The following is a 15,689-nucleotide window of genomic DNA, read 5'->3' on the forward strand; positions in this document are numbered from 1 at the left end:
TCATTCACCCATACATACACACACATAGGGTGCTTTCACTATGTACAGCACTTTTTATATTTTTTATTTACATTTCATTTATATTCTCACTCAAACACTGATAAGCATATCGTTGGTCAGTTAGGGAAACAGTGTCTTGGGGTTCAGGATCGAACCTCCAACCCTCATTTTAGTTTTTATTATTTTTATTGTAGATTTATTGTTGTTGTGACAGCACTAACATCTACCCTGCTGCGCAAATTCTTAGTGATATGTTTTATTATAGATACCCCAAAATGCTGTTTGCCAGATTATCATTTTAAAAATTTGAGTTTGCGCCGATAAATTCCTAAACAACGAAAAAAATTTTTTTTTTACTTAAATGTGACAGGTTTCATGTAATTTTATTTTACTGCTGAGGTTAACTGCTGTAACATCTTGCTTATGAAGAGAATGTTTTTCCAAAAAAGAAAAGAAAACAAATGAACAAATGTAGGGCGTTTTCCATCCATTCCTTTATTCAAATAACACAATAATTTTCATTTGGAAGTTACAGAGAAACGGATTTCTCATCTTCTTTTCAGTTATTTTATCTTTCACTCACAGTGAATCAGCATATAATCAATGTTTGCTAAAACATGATTAAAAAAAAGACTTTATTCCCTTAGGTTTCACTTCATCTGACACCCAAACAATCGAATCTGATCAACCAGGTCCTTCATGCCCAAACAAGTTGGTCGGTACGTCGGAGTCTGGCACTCTTCCCTTGTGGGCCAGTACTCCACCCAGGTATTCTCACCAAGCATATACCGGGATCTGAGCACAGAAAAATACAACGCATTGATTTGTTTTTAAGCCAGTTAATAACATGCTGTAAGAGGAACAAATACATGAATAATAATTAAATAACACCTGAGTGGATTGTAATTGTGTACACTAATAGTTCTCATTTTACTAAGATGATGAAAGCAAGATATATCTTTAAACTAATTGGTTTGGCTGTGTCGTTTCCACACGGTGCAGAAATTCAAGCTTTGATGCAAACAAGCGTTTACTTCAGGTGAGGCGCTGTTTCAGAAAGAAACTGTTGTGAAGCGTGGAAAAGAGGGCGAACCCGGAGTGCAGACTCTTCTAAAAAGTACTAATTTATTAAAGCAAAAACAACACGAGAACAAAAAGGCTGACGTGGCAGCAAACAAACTAAATACAAAAACATAAACTAATGGAGCGGCAAGGCAAGGCAAGGCAAGGCAAGGCAAGGCAAGGCAAGGCAAGGCAAGGCAAGGCAAGGCAAGGCAAGGCAAGGAACATGCATGGACAGGAAAACAAGAGCAATGAATCAGCGGAGTAGTGAAGAAATTGACCGGGTTTTAAACACTGGGGATAATCAGGTGAAGTGGGCACAGGTGAGTAACGAAGATTGACGACAGGTGGAGATGGGTGTGGCAGAAAGCAGGAGTAGACTGAGGGCAAAGAGAGGATAATGACAAACAAAGACCATGAGGACAGAACCAAGAGGCAGAGACAGACAGAACATGAGAACAAAACCAAAAGTATAAAATAAAACTCAAAAATGCTAGAAATCATGACAGAAACTCTGTTTTTCATTTCCAAAACATGTTTTGGTTCAAGTTCTTTTCTTTCTTGACATACTTGACCTCATACGCCATAGCTTCACTCATGCCTGCAGACAAACAACACATTTCATGCCATTCTTCTTATCATTTGGTTAAAGTTAAGTTCATGAAATTGTATTGTTTATGCTGGGACTTGGTGTGCTGCCTCCCTTGTTTGTGGTGGCTTTTGAAAATTGCTGTGGTAATATTTGTCAAATAGAAACCAAACTGTTGCACGGCCAAAATCAGCACTGGGATTTCTTCTACTGCTTAAAAAACAAAAAAAAAGAAGCTTTGCAGAAATAACTTGTGTTGTGTCCGTATCCCTAAGTCCCTTTAGTGTAAAAGTTAAAAGTGGGACATCTCAAACAGAATGATCTAAAATGCTACGTCACTGTCCTCCTCAGTGAGCTGCAGCTGTTCATTCTTGTGAGAGAAATGTGGTCATAATTATAACTGCAGCTATTTAGAAAAATATTATGTTATTTGCTTCTTTATATTTATGTTGAACAGTCAGGGTTAATACACCCAGATTACTAAAAAAAACCCTGATTGGGGTTGATTGGATTCTTTAGATTCCCTCTGGTCGTTCATATTATATGTAGAATTATCATTTGAATCCCATAGAAGTATAAACTTTTTTCTTATTTAGGCCTTTTTTTGGTCACTTGGCCTGGTGCTATAGTGATAAAGACAAAACAGACCAGAGTGACTCCAACACAGCCCTTTTGTGTTCTTCGCCGTTTATTTGAGTCTGAGGTGCGGTTTGCAAATCATATTTTTTTTCTGCACCATTAGATCGTTTTTCAGTGTTGATTTATTTAAAAAGCTCATTTAAAACCATGCAACTGGAGCAGAAAGTGAAGACTGAAAACACAACAAAACTTACGAAACGCCATCAATGTGAACATCTGAGGTTGAGCCCATGATCAGATATGTATTCTTTGGTTTCAGATTTAGAGTGTCTCTGCAGTGCTGATAACCAAGAAACTGGCGATAATCCCCAACGCGAATCGCATCACTACGTCCTGTGTTTTTTGAGAGGATAATGCAGGAGACAATAACAAAGTTATTAAGTTACATAAAGGACAGTTGTCCACAAAGTTGTACAAAAAGTGAATTGAAGTGAAGAAATATCAAGGAAAACACATCAATCATGTATAATTTACATGAATCATTAATAATCTAAATGGAATATAGGATAATCTAAATAAAATCATGAAACCAGACATATCTAAGCATGAGCTGAGATAGTCAAATAATCTAAATGAGATAAACTAAATATATCTAAACATGAAATACAGGAAAACACATCAATCATGTATAATCTAAAAGAATCATGTATAATCTAAATGGAATATAGGATAATCTAAAAACCAGACATGAGCAAAATAGTAGCTAAAATAATCTAAATAAGGTCATGATAAAGCTAAACTAAACAACAATTAGGAATTTAACAATCTAAAAATATCTAAAATATGAGCTAAGATAAACTAAACTAAACTAAACTAAGTGTACAGGGAGGGTAAATAAGCTAAAACATGAGAATGCTAAAAAGTAAACAGGCTTTCTTTTAGGGTTTAAACACGGGCTGCAAAATTAATACATTATTGTTAAACTCTAATATTACTAATCTGGCATGTCGTTACTGCCTCATGTGTTGGCATCTTAAATGTATTAAAGTCAGATTACTGTTACTTGTCTTCACTTCACCTTGATGAAGAACAAAAGACTGAAATTTACATGAAATATAAAAACAACAACCCAAGAAGAAAACTGTTATTTACTCTGTCAACCCCCCCCCCCCCCAATTAAAAAAAAAGTTGAAAAAAAAAAGGGACAAGATTAAACTAACCTTCTTTCAAGTTGTCCAATATGCGCATTTTGTAAATGTCAGTAGTAAAATTACCATCAAAATCTTCCACTGCCACTTTGTAAACTGAAAGGAGACAAATATTGGTAAATTTACAAGTTGATTGTTTTACTAATTTTTCATATTTCACGCACACACACCCACACACACACAACCTCTTACCATAATCTATTTTGCTTGTTTGTGTGGATTCACAAGCCTTATCAGAACGATCTTCATTGCTGATTTTCTCCTTATTCTGTTTACTGCAGCTTTCTAGAAAAAGTATATACACACATATATATATGTATATATATGTATATATATATATATATATATATATATACATATATATACATACATACATATATATACATATACATAGGGAGAGAGAGAGAGCGAGCGAGCGAGCTTCCGACACACATCTTTGGAAATGATATTACCTTCAGCACAGACACATTCATTGTTTTTACAAAGCTTCAAAAGTTCGCCTCCTTCTCTCTCGGGGCGGTAGAATTTCACACAACGTTTCTCTGTAACAAGATGTTACAATTCATGTTTATAATTCAGTTTACATTAAATGCGTCAGGCAATCATATACCATAACATTTTTATGCCTGTTCCAAAACATTATGCCAGTTTCTAAACTTTAAACTTGATTGAAATCACTTAACCGTTAAAAGCTTGCAGTACTACTTGCAGATGTGAAGAAATACGTCATATTCTCAAAGATTAAATGCGAAACATTTAGATAAACCTACTGTTATAGTATTCGTAGACTGACACAGCAGCTGGTTGCAAGACACCAACTTTGTTCTTCTGTTCAATCCTGAAAGAGATTTCCTCTGAGCGCACGTTAGAAACCTGGGAATAGACGAAGAATAAAGAAGAAATAAGCGTGTACGAAGAATCTTTTTGTTGCTGAATTTCCAACTGCCCTGAGCAAGAACCGTTTTCTAATGTTAATGTTCTTACAACCATAATTTGTACAAACTGATATCTACAAAGCAGTATGAAGCAGCTGAATTACTATAAACTTCAGTAAAGCTGGTAAAGTATGTGAAGCGGAGTACACCCTGAACAGGTCGTAAATCCAACGTCAAACTTGGCAGACACCTGCACTTGCACAGGAGACAGCTTACCGTTTTCAGGTAAATGATCAGGGAGCCTTTTTCTGACAGAGCTGTGTTTGTCTCATATTTCTGAATGATGCGGTCATGTCCATTAGACATCTACACACAGAGTTTAAAGAACTGCAGCTCAGTACAGATATATGAATATTCGATTTAAGACTATTTAGTTTGCTTGTTGGCAAACTTACTGAGTCCAGGTCATTTTTGTTAAAAATGTAGCCTGTTGGTAACCCAATATCCAAGATTGTCATGGTTGCGTTGCTCTCCTTGTTCTTATACCTGTACACAAAACAAACAATGAGTGAAGGGAGGACAAAGTCTAAAATTACCTTTAAAATACATTTTTTTTTCTAAAGCTTTAATATATTTTGCATTATAATCATAATTTTGAAAGCTTAGACTGAAATGGAACTGGCAATGGAAAAGCAATAATTATTTCTCACACAGAGGAATTGGAAATAACAGTTATGGCACTTATGAAATTAATTTAGATGCTCTCTGTGTAGTTTCTCAAACCATAAAACAGTAGAGGTCTTTTTGACTATACCCAGACAGTGCTAATTGAATGAGTTAAATGTAAATATATTGATCAGACAATGAACATTAAAGTTTTAAATCCATCCATCCATCCATTTTCTTTACCCGCTTCTCCATTTTGGGTGGTGGGGAGCTGGTTAAAGTTTTAAATGAACAATAAAAACTTTTCTTGAACTGGTGAGTGTCAGTGGCATACAAATGTGCCTGGTCACATACGATATGTGCTGCTGATACTTACAAAACCTCTATTTTGAGTTTGTATATTCTTTCAGACTCATCATTCCTCTCTGCAAAAGAAAAAAAAAATACATGATTATTTTTTTTCTCAGAAGAACCAAAACAAGCAAAATAGACTAACATAACTAAAGCTAAAGATAAACAAAGTAGAAACCAGCAGCAGCAGAAGTGTAACAGGAGGAGTTTATTACCTTCAGAGAGTTTCAGCGTCAGGTCGAACATCTCACAGTCACTTATTTGTTTTGAAGGTAATTCATAATACAGTGACACCATCTATCACACAGACAAAACCGTCATTGCCTCAAACAACTCTTCTTTTTAGTTACACACTCTTTTTAAGATAAAAAAAAATCTACAATTTTTTTAGTCAAAACTGATCTCGATGACACAGCTGCTGTCAGTAACATCCACCTTCTAGCAGAAGTGGTGAAAATCACACAACTCTTTAGGGTTTGTTTGTTCAGCTGTTTTTTTAAAAGCCAAAAAATCATTACATGTGCTAACATAGTTCTAGTTCTAGTTCTGAAACTAATAAACGAAAACTCAGTTTTATCACCGTAATTCGGTTTATCTACACCAAAATAAAACAAAGGAAAATGCAATATGCATGTTACGTCTATAATTCCTTTGTGCTAAAATTTCATAATTTAATAATAATAGAAGAAAGACTGGCGACATCTTGGCAAGATAATATAACTTTTTGCATTTTAAATTCCATGTGAATTTTTAATAAAAAGCCAGTGAGCCTTTGAGACTTTTTATTGTAAGAATGAATTTGTAATTCACATGGACATTGTTTTCTTTTCTATAATGCATCTATTTTCATCCCCTTTTTTTCTTTGAATGACTCAAATATGGCACGAGGCTGCAAATTATTGTCATAAATTCATCTATGTGCAACCCATGTGATGCACAATAAGAATAAAGAGTTCTTCAAGCTGCTTAGAAACAATGGTTTGAACAAGTACAAAATTAAATGAGGTTCATAAAACTGGATAATAATAATAAAATTCCAAGAATTGAATTATTTCTTGAAAAACAAAAATATAAAATAACTGGTGCTAGATCAGTCCTGAGAGAGCTGTAAAGCTGACCAGAACCCGATGAAGGCCACAAGCTGAATTACACTGGTAAAGCCTCTTACAGGGTTTGAAACAAAGACATAGCTGCACACAACAGATATTTAACTGAACAAAAAGTTATCCTTACATTAAACATGACTTCTCCTGTTCCCGTCGCAGTCACCGTTACATTTTTGTTAATGCCGTCGAACTGTTGAGATTTTAAACAGAAACACGATTATTTTACTGACTGATGCAACAGTTGCAACATTCCTCTGCAACAGTTACAACACAAACAGGATGTAAGAAACACTAAAACTGACAATCACAGTGATTTTAATTTGAGAAATAACGAAGGAACTGCTTAAGTTTTGCACAGCTTAATGTAAGGATGTCATTGTGTCCATAGTGTTGTTTGTATCTCTGACTGTCCTTTTTGTTTTGGTGGTCTCCTTCAGTTGCATGGAACTGATGCTTCTCTGGACTGAACAGGTTCTCATGATTTAGCTTAATGAAGCCTAGGCATAAATTCAGACTGGAAGACCTGCTTCAGCCCCACCCTCATCTAATCGCTGCGTCGAGCACCTCCACTCCAGCCTATCAGCATCAGACCGCACCTCCAACTCAGCCCATCAGCGTCCGACCGTGCCTCCAGCTTATCCAATCAGCGAGCAAGCTTTCGTTTAAAAGGACCTCCATCATGTCCCCATCCGTTCACCGGCCGAACTTCAGCCCTTCTCCGCCCCCAGTTTCCCAGCTCCCTCAAGCTTCCTTCCCCTCTTCGACCTCCACCACCAGTGTCCGGCCCGGGGAAGAGGCCTCTAATGCTCGACCTGAGCTTCTCGTCGAAGCGCATTGCTATTGTCGGCACTCGCGTCTTTCGCCGAGGTCCGAGCGCCAAATCTTATCTTATGTCATTCATGTCAAATAAAACTATTTCATTGCAGCTTCTCTTTGTCGTGAGTCTCTCCAGGTTGAATTATTTTATACGCCCATCCTAAGACGTCTGTACATCCGTCTGTGGATAATTTATTGTCCGAGCTCTAAACTGATAACCCTTTAAGATCGAAACGTCAAACTGCATAGCTGAACACCTCATGGGTTGGAGACGATCCCTATAGATTTCAAGGTCACAGAGTAAAAGTTCAAGGTCACAGGTAACCTTTTTGCTTCAGCTTCACAGCCAAATAACATAAAAATGTCAAACTCTTTGTTTCCTAGATCCTATCTACCAATAGGTGGTACTTTTGTTTATAATAGGGTCATTACATTCAAAAAGAACAACTTATTACAGCTTCAGAGACATTTTGTGTTTGCGCATGCGCTTACATTGGACGTTCTTGTGGTGAAGTGATTTTCCCTGTTAAGTTTTAGCTTCTTAATTAGTTGCCTTCCTTGTAGGGATATGTCCACATTCAAATCATATGGTGGTTCCCTCACATTGGTGCAGTACTCCGCTACCGCCTGATAAACCATAATAGTAGCCTGCAGAAAGAGATGAGACCCAGACATGAAGATATTAGTTTTTGACTTAAAAAAAAGGTGCCATAAATGGTTTTATTATTGATGCAGGAACATTACCTGAGTTGAGCCGTAGCCTCCGCCCACCTTTTGATGTTGGCTGAGCCATCTTACCACAGGTTTAGCTTCTTCCAAAGCCTTTAGTGACAACAGCGAAGAAAACACTATTTTAGTGAAGGTTGTCAAAATGTATTTTGTTTTTATTAAAAGCCTTTGTAGTTTTCTGGGATAAAAAAAATAGAAGGTATTTTTAAGTTTTACAATCAATTAAGCCCTTTTAACCGCCTTGTTGCTGAAAAGTGTGATATAAATAAATTTGACTTGACCTGAATTACAGTATTTTAAAATAAGGGGTCTTGCACTCCTTGAAGGAATGCACATTGAACACAAATGTTTTAAAAGGGATGACTAAATTTTAGCTCAATATCTGTAAAGCTTAGTGAGAAGCAGTCATTTTTGTGTTTTCCAAGTTTGATTAGCTGTAGTAGACATCTTGGATCTGGTTGACTCTCCGTTGCCTGCCAGTTTTAAATTGTCAACATGAATTCCATTGTGGCGAGTAGAAATAATAATTATTTAGTGTTCCATCAGTACAAACATGCATATACAGTAATTTTAGAGATTTTGATAACTTCATAAGTTAATTGAGAGGGATTAAAAATGTGTGCTCTTCAGTGCCTGATGATGACAATGAGGTTTTCATTTTACTATTTTATATCATTAAAGGTGAAGTAATAGCTCACCTGGGCCTTGACAAGAGCAAGAAGAGCATAAGCTGTGGCCTCTAGCGTGTAAACCGTTCCTCTACGTACAGGCCAGTGGGTTCGATCTGTGAAGGACATTCACACACACACACACACACACACACACACACACACACACACACACACACACACACACACACACACATCTTTTACTTTGCAGTGTTTTTGATAAGCCTCCTTGGGAAATTCCTTTGAATATTTATATCTGTCTGTATCCAGGTAATTAAAAACTGATTTCATAAGTTTACAGTTAGGAATATAATGCAGTAAGACCTTGGGCAGCGAACTTAAAGAGAATCTCCTTGTTCAGTTTATTTTCATTTGCCAGGGCATATGATGTCATTGCTACAGCATAAGGGTTGGTGATGCTGGGCAAACGCCTTTCCAGGTAGTTTACTGCTTTGTTTATGCTGTTCACCATACTCTGTACAGAAAGCAAAAAAGCTAATTAAAGAACAAAATAACAATAAATCAAAGGTCCTTAAGTGTGTGACATTTGAGGCAACTTGTCCTGATACTAGAAGACTATGTCTGTCCATTTTGAGTAAAATTAAAAAAGAAAATCTAAATATTAACATTTTATAGGTAATTTAACATTTTCAGCCTGACTGCTCAGTTTCTCAAATCAAAAACAAAACAGTGAGAGAGTACTGAGACTATAATCAGAACCAAGGGTAAAATAATGAATAAATGAATAAATAAATAAAACATTATTTTTCAAATGTAAAGTACTCTAAATCTGTCTGAACTAGCAGAGAATTTTTTAATTTGTAGACAGGCTACTTACTCTAACAGTGTCAGAACATATTGTCCTCGATTCCTGCATGGCAATTAGGCAGAAAGAAGTCATGGAGGCATCTGAATCTACACCGCCAACATCCCCCTACACACACACACACACACACACACACACACAGTGTGAAAGAGAGAGACTGTATATATCTGTTGGATTTAGTTCTTACATGTTTTAGACCCAGTTAAGAGCGATTGCCATTGAAATGACTTCACTTACAATCATGTCTCTGTCCCATACACTTCCAATTTCCACAAACACGCCATCAGGTTGCTGTGTTTTGAGAATAAGAAACTTGATGGCTCCACATATCACGCTGGCATCCACTGGCACATAATTATAAGCCATGGCAAACACTTTTGCAACATATGCAGTCAGCCTTGTGAATGAAGAGGATAGCACAGTCAAAGAAAAAAAGTTAAGCTCAACAAAAAAAAAAAATTATTAGTATTACTTTTTAAACATAAAAAATACAGTACATTTAATGCAGCTCTTTTTTTTAAAAAAAAAAAGAAAGCAAAAAAAAAAAAATTTTAGGTGGCTCACCAGGTGGTGCTTTTTGAATGTTGAAAAATAGCAAAAGATCCGTCATTCAATTGAAAACCAAGCTCATTTTCATAGCCTGAAAAAATGCAAACCCAGAAACATTTTATTTAAAGCCACTCAATAATTTCATAAATAATCTATTGAAGTATACTTACTGTACCTATATAAACAAATCTATTAGTATTTTCATAATGACAACATAGCTTGTAAGTTCCACTATTTGTGCTCATGAAGATATCTGTAGAGCTTACCTTTTGCTATGTGTTGTATAGCTTCTTCGCGTTTGTCAAAGCCCACAGTTTCCCATTGGTTGGTTTTGTCCAAATATATGGCAGCAATGACAGGAAGGGTCATAGCTGCTGCATTCTGTTCACCACAACCTGTAGGTTCTTGGATTAGAGTACCCATAGCTTCCCCACTAATGGCTTTATCTAACAATGAGCTCATCTGCTCTATTCCTGTGGACACAGAAAAAGGCTTTATCTTTGTGAAGTTCTTTCGCAATGGTATACACACACACACATATACACACTCCAGCAAAATGCACAGATACATGTAAAAAAGAAAGTGCCATTAAAGGTTCAATTTTAAAAAATGAAACTCGTATTCTATAGTAAATATTGTAGATTCATTATTACACACATAGTGATATATTTAAAGTATTTATTTCCATTTATTTGGGTAATTATCACTTACAGCTGATAAAAACCAAATCACATTTTTCTAAAAATTGGAATTTGTGAAAAGTTCAATATTGTAGAATCATGGTCTCACACTCTAATAAGCCTATTAACTCAAAACACTTGCAAAGGTTTTGTGAGCCTTTAAATTGTCTCTGAGTCTAGTTCAGGAGGCAACACACACTACACAATCATGGCGAAGACTGCTGACTTGACAACTGTCCAGAAGACAGTCATCAGGTATGCCACAAAATGTCACTGCTAAAAAAAGATGACTGTACCCAGAGTGCTGTATCCAAGCATAATAACAGCAGCCTTCAGAGGATTGTGAAACAAAGCAGTAACAAGAATTTGGGAAAAAAAGTCACAATGCATGGACTGCAGCTGAAATCAGTTCTTCAAGAGCCACCACACCTAGACCTTCCCAGAACTTTAGAGCTAGAGATTGGGCTAAAATATGGGATAAGGAGAACAAGAAGGAGAAAGTTGCTCATGTTTCAATGCCCTCTTTTCAGATAAAAGTTACAAACTTATGGGGATTCTTCTGAGACTTCAGGAAGAGAGACGCAGTGGAAGAAATGCTCTGGATGCCACGATTGTTGCGCGGAGTAGGACAGCTGTTATCCGCCGGAGATTTACAACGCCTTCAGCTGGGGGACAGACGGCATAAACGTTGCAGGGTAAGCTAACACTGTTGTTTATATTCCCGGTTCGCTTTTTATGCTTGCATCTGGCCACACCCACGACCAATGAGTGAACGGGAGCTAAGCTTGCGCCGCCCACCAAAGCAGGGCCAGCCCCGCTGGCCCTACTCCGAAGCAGGGACCAAAAAAGCAGAGACCGGCCTCGAAAAAATGCCGGTGGAAACGCGCACAAAGCAAGCCGAGCAGAGCGGAGCTGGGACCTTTAGAGACGGTAGAAAAGGGGCATTATTAGTGATGATTTGAGGAATCATCTCATCTGCTGTTGGTCCACTGGGTTTTATCAAGTCAATCTGCCAGGAAACCTTTGAGCACTTCATGCTTCTTTTTGTTGACAAGATTAATGAATTCATCTTTCAGCAGGACCTGACACTTCTCCACACTGACAAAAGTACCAACAACTGGTTTATCGATAAGGGTATTACTGCCCTTGATTGGCAGGCAACTTGACCTGACCGAACCCACACAAAGAATCTATGGGGTTTTGTGAAAAGGAAGATAATAATCTGAAGGCTGATATAAAAGTAATTTGGTCAAAATATGTGTTACAGTTAATGTGTACTGTTTGTATCCTAATTTGATGTGTGCACCTTCAATGTTTTCAGCCTGAGATGCGTTTCTCCTCAAGATGAAATCTATTCTTGAAGACATACATTTAAACATTGCACAGTGATAAAATACATAAACCTTTCTACCTGTGCTACATTAAACTTTTGAATTCTTTGGCTTGAGCACTTTTTATCACATCACCTTTTTTTGTGTTCACATGTTGTAAAGCACATATGAATAAATTTGACTTTGACTTTCATTTTGACCTTTGTCAAAAGTACAAATGTACAATCAGGGTTAAAATCAATTCATTCATTCATTCATCAGCTGCTACAGCAAATTGACAAAAAAAAAGTCTCTGACTCAGTTTTGAGTTGAGCTAAGATTTGGTGTGTTAGTAGCTGAGTAATGCTCACCAAATATTCTGAGCACTAACAGATCGCACAAAACCCTTCATGCGTTTGCACATAACAATATTTTTAAGATTTGACCAAAATGGCTACACCTCCAAGACTCCAAGACTTTACTTTGAAATAATGTTAGGTCTTTGGTGCTACCTGTATCTTACCTGTTACAGTGATAAATGTTCTCCTAGGTGTCTTTGGAACCAAACGTCTTTGTGAAATCCTGCTGTTGATAGTCTCTATTTGTGTTCCGTCTAAGGAAAAAATGACAGCAAGAATGCAGGTCCACAAACAGATCATGTCATGGGTTTGTTTGCATATTGTAGCTCCTTATAGTTTAAACTTACCAACACCTTTTTTAGTGGGGTCTAGTGTTAGTCTGCTTATAGATTCCCGCAGCACACCTTGAGGCTGGAAACACAATTAAAAATAGGTTTCTAAGTGAAGACTTACATGTTACATTTGTTTCAATGAGGGCATAATTAATTGTTTGTTTTTGTCCTCTAACACCTATGGTGTTTAAAATTTTTCTTATATAAAAAAAAATTAGACATAATACAACCTAGTCACTTTGTTGAAGGCCACCTAATTTGAAAATCAGTCCTTCTGGAAGCACTTCTGATTATGAGCAACACAGAGCTCATCAACCAGACTCCCTTTTTTCAAAAGAGGGGGAATGTAGTGTATTACTACCCTCTCAAACTTTCAAACAGTGCTGTGAAGTCAACTTTGCGAGGTGATTCTTGTGGAATTTTGTCAAAAGCAAGTGAGATTCAGTCAACTTGTGAAAAAGGGCTACATTATATCTAATTCCTACAACAATTTGATAGAGACTATCCATATTAATCTGGTCAGAGATGAGAATACAAAGTTTAAACAAGTGTTATATTTCAGGCAGGATAATTTACCACTATCATATTACAACAAAACATCACAACTTCTCTCTCTTACCACCACACGCAGAGTCTTCCTGATTCCATCAGAGAGATGTGAATTTCTAACAGATGCTTTGATCTCAATAGGAACTTCTCCATGCTTCATGGGAATAATGATAATTGGTACAGCTCGTGTAGTTTGGCTTCCAACCTGAACCTCTTGACGAGCCCATCCTTTCTTATAAGCTGCGCTGCACACTTTGTTGTCCTCTTTATATTCCACACGAACCTTTATAATAGATTAAGATGAACAGGCACACAAAGAAAGAACTGACAGTAAGATTGTGAAACAAAAAAAAAATTAAAGGAAAAATATATTGTTTAGATGTTTTTGATAATGTATGCATGCATAGCTATGCATACATTATCAATAATTATTGCTAATGGAAATAGTTCTTGAGGTCAAAATATACCTTATGTACAGAAACACAACTCCCTTACACAGTGTAATAAATGTTATTATCTGAATGGGACAGCTCAGACTCACAGAGATAGGATCATTTCCGTAGTTGTGGAGAATTGCCTTAATTTCTATCTGTTCTCCAAGAACAGCAGAGTAAGGTAGCCTGAGATCAATGAAGAATGGCTTAAAAACTGTCACCTCTAATGGACTGGCCACACAAATACCTTGAATAGAAGAAGAAAATAAACATAATTGGGTAACATACAGTCGTTAATCATTAGTCATAAATGAAGTAAAGTGATTTGTCTTCAAAATCCAAACTGCAAATCCTAAATCAGCACAGAAGTCAAGAGTATGGAGGGTTTTAAAGATGATTTCAAGACAGAGAGTGATGTAGGTGAAAAAGGAACAACAAAGGACTTGGACAGAACAAACTTCTGTGTTATAATTTGCTTTACTTTTTGAAGAGTCAAACAAGCACAAAAGGTAAGACACAAATAAAAATCAGATCCTCACCGTAAGTTCTTGACAGACTGATGCCAGTCAGCTGCCAGGTTGTGATCGTGTCTGGTAGAGGTCTACTTAGCTCAACTGATGTGAATGTACTAAAAAATAATTAAGTTGCTAATGATTAACTTCATAACAGAAAAAAATGGTGACAATAGTTTTATTACATTGTTTTACTTACCAATTGGGATCTTTATCAGGGCAAGCATCCAGAGGGATGTCAGACCAAAGCCAACTTTCAGGAAAGTTGGAGCGTGTACTTATTTCATGTCTGTCTTTGTAACCATCGTCTATATCACCTTCAGAGAAAAATCAAAAAGAGTTTTCAAGCAGAGTTTATTTTGCAAAAATAGAATCACGAATGAATGAAACCACCCCACATCTTCTGTACCCATGTCTTACTGCGAGCAAGCTGTAGAACCTCTTCCTTCTCCGCATCTCTGTACTTTTGCATCTCCTTGCAGCAGCGCAGGAAAGCTTCCTTGCAGTCTAAACCATCCCCAATGTACTCACTGCGCCTCTCACAGGTGTAGGATACAGGTGTGTCCTTCATACCATCTAAACAGCATTCTTTTTGTAATTTTTCATAGCCCCTTACTGAAAGGGGAAAGGTTGCAAAGAAGAGAAGAGAGAGACAGGAAAAACTTTTTTTTTTTTTTTACCACTATTTAATACAGGTAAAACAATGACAACTCATAACTTCTGCACAGAAATCTAGTTTAAAAAATCCAAACTATTCTTTAAAGTTCAGTTAATAATAGTGACAGACTATAGTGTTTACAAACATAAACTTTTCTTAATGCAGCAGCTATTTTGACCACTGAAAGACACACACAATATAGAAATATGTGATTTCTGACAGTCTATTATTGTCAGGAATCAGAACTGAAAGTCCCTGCAAGGCAATGTCTAAATGCACCGCAAACCGTGAAACGCGCTGCGAATGATATGATGGCCGACAGGCGCAAACATGCAGCAAATGTCTAAATGCACCGCAAACCGTGAAACGCGCTGCGAACACATGAATGATGCAAACTCCAAAACACACAGTCACAAAAAACAAAGGCAACAGAAAAATGCTGCAATCACAGAAAATAGACAGAAGCAAACACACCGTTTGCAGCACGTTTAGACGTTTGCTGCATGTTTGTGCCTGACGGCCACTGTACAATAACTTGTTATGACTTCTCAAAAAGGTATATCCTAGGCTGTACTGTACTGGGTCAAAACAACAATAAATCAGTTTTGTTGTGAGAAATAAGTGCAAGCTTTTCTTAATTCATATTTTAAAAGCCAGAAATCATAAAAAATGTTTGTGAGAGCAGTTTGTCAATCTATGGGAGGCCAGGTAAGACATAATTCTGAAATACCGTTCATACACACATATGAAAAGCTCTCATACACACAAATGAAAAGCTCTCATACACACATGTGAAAACCGTTCATACACACATATGAAAAGCTCTCATAC

General features: G+C 36.8%; 1 protein-coding gene across 1 annotated transcript in view; it reads right to left on the reverse strand.

Moving 5' to 3' along the window:
* Positions 1-472: 472 nt before the first annotated feature.
* LOC108241464 (complement C3-like) overlaps positions 473-15,689 on the reverse strand; it is a 32,930-nt gene continuing 17,713 nt past the window's right edge. The window contains exons 18-43 of the mRNA XM_017425609.3: positions 14,621-14,815; positions 14,400-14,517; positions 14,228-14,316; positions 13,796-13,935; positions 13,325-13,537; positions 12,721-12,784; positions 12,538-12,627; positions 10,291-10,497; positions 10,040-10,115; positions 9,713-9,872; positions 9,488-9,583; positions 8,974-9,124; positions 8,680-8,765; positions 7,997-8,074; positions 7,745-7,900; positions 6,564-6,626; positions 5,546-5,627; positions 5,356-5,404; positions 4,769-4,859; positions 4,590-4,679; positions 4,209-4,311; positions 3,891-3,980; positions 3,631-3,723; positions 3,451-3,534; positions 2,485-2,623; positions 473-795 (exon numbers count right to left, since the gene is read on the reverse strand). Of these exons, the coding sequence (XP_017281098.1) occupies positions 651-795; positions 2,485-2,623; positions 3,451-3,534; positions 3,631-3,723; positions 3,891-3,980; positions 4,209-4,311; positions 4,590-4,679; positions 4,769-4,859; positions 5,356-5,404; positions 5,546-5,627; positions 6,564-6,626; positions 7,745-7,900; positions 7,997-8,074; positions 8,680-8,765; positions 8,974-9,124; positions 9,488-9,583; positions 9,713-9,872; positions 10,040-10,115; positions 10,291-10,497; positions 12,538-12,627; positions 12,721-12,784; positions 13,325-13,537; positions 13,796-13,935; positions 14,228-14,316; positions 14,400-14,517; positions 14,621-14,815 (2,948 nt within the window). The 3' untranslated portion in view covers positions 473-650. The remainder of the gene's footprint in view (positions 796-2,484; positions 2,624-3,450; positions 3,535-3,630; positions 3,724-3,890; positions 3,981-4,208; positions 4,312-4,589; positions 4,680-4,768; positions 4,860-5,355; positions 5,405-5,545; positions 5,628-6,563; positions 6,627-7,744; positions 7,901-7,996; positions 8,075-8,679; positions 8,766-8,973; positions 9,125-9,487; positions 9,584-9,712; positions 9,873-10,039; positions 10,116-10,290; positions 10,498-12,537; positions 12,628-12,720; positions 12,785-13,324; positions 13,538-13,795; positions 13,936-14,227; positions 14,317-14,399; positions 14,518-14,620; positions 14,816-15,689) is intronic.

This window comes from Kryptolebias marmoratus, linkage group LG3, assembly GCF_001649575.2.
Source record: "Kryptolebias marmoratus isolate JLee-2015 linkage group LG3, ASM164957v2, whole genome shotgun sequence".
In the NCBI taxonomy this organism is placed as follows: Eukaryota; Metazoa; Chordata; class Actinopteri; order Cyprinodontiformes; family Rivulidae; genus Kryptolebias; species Kryptolebias marmoratus.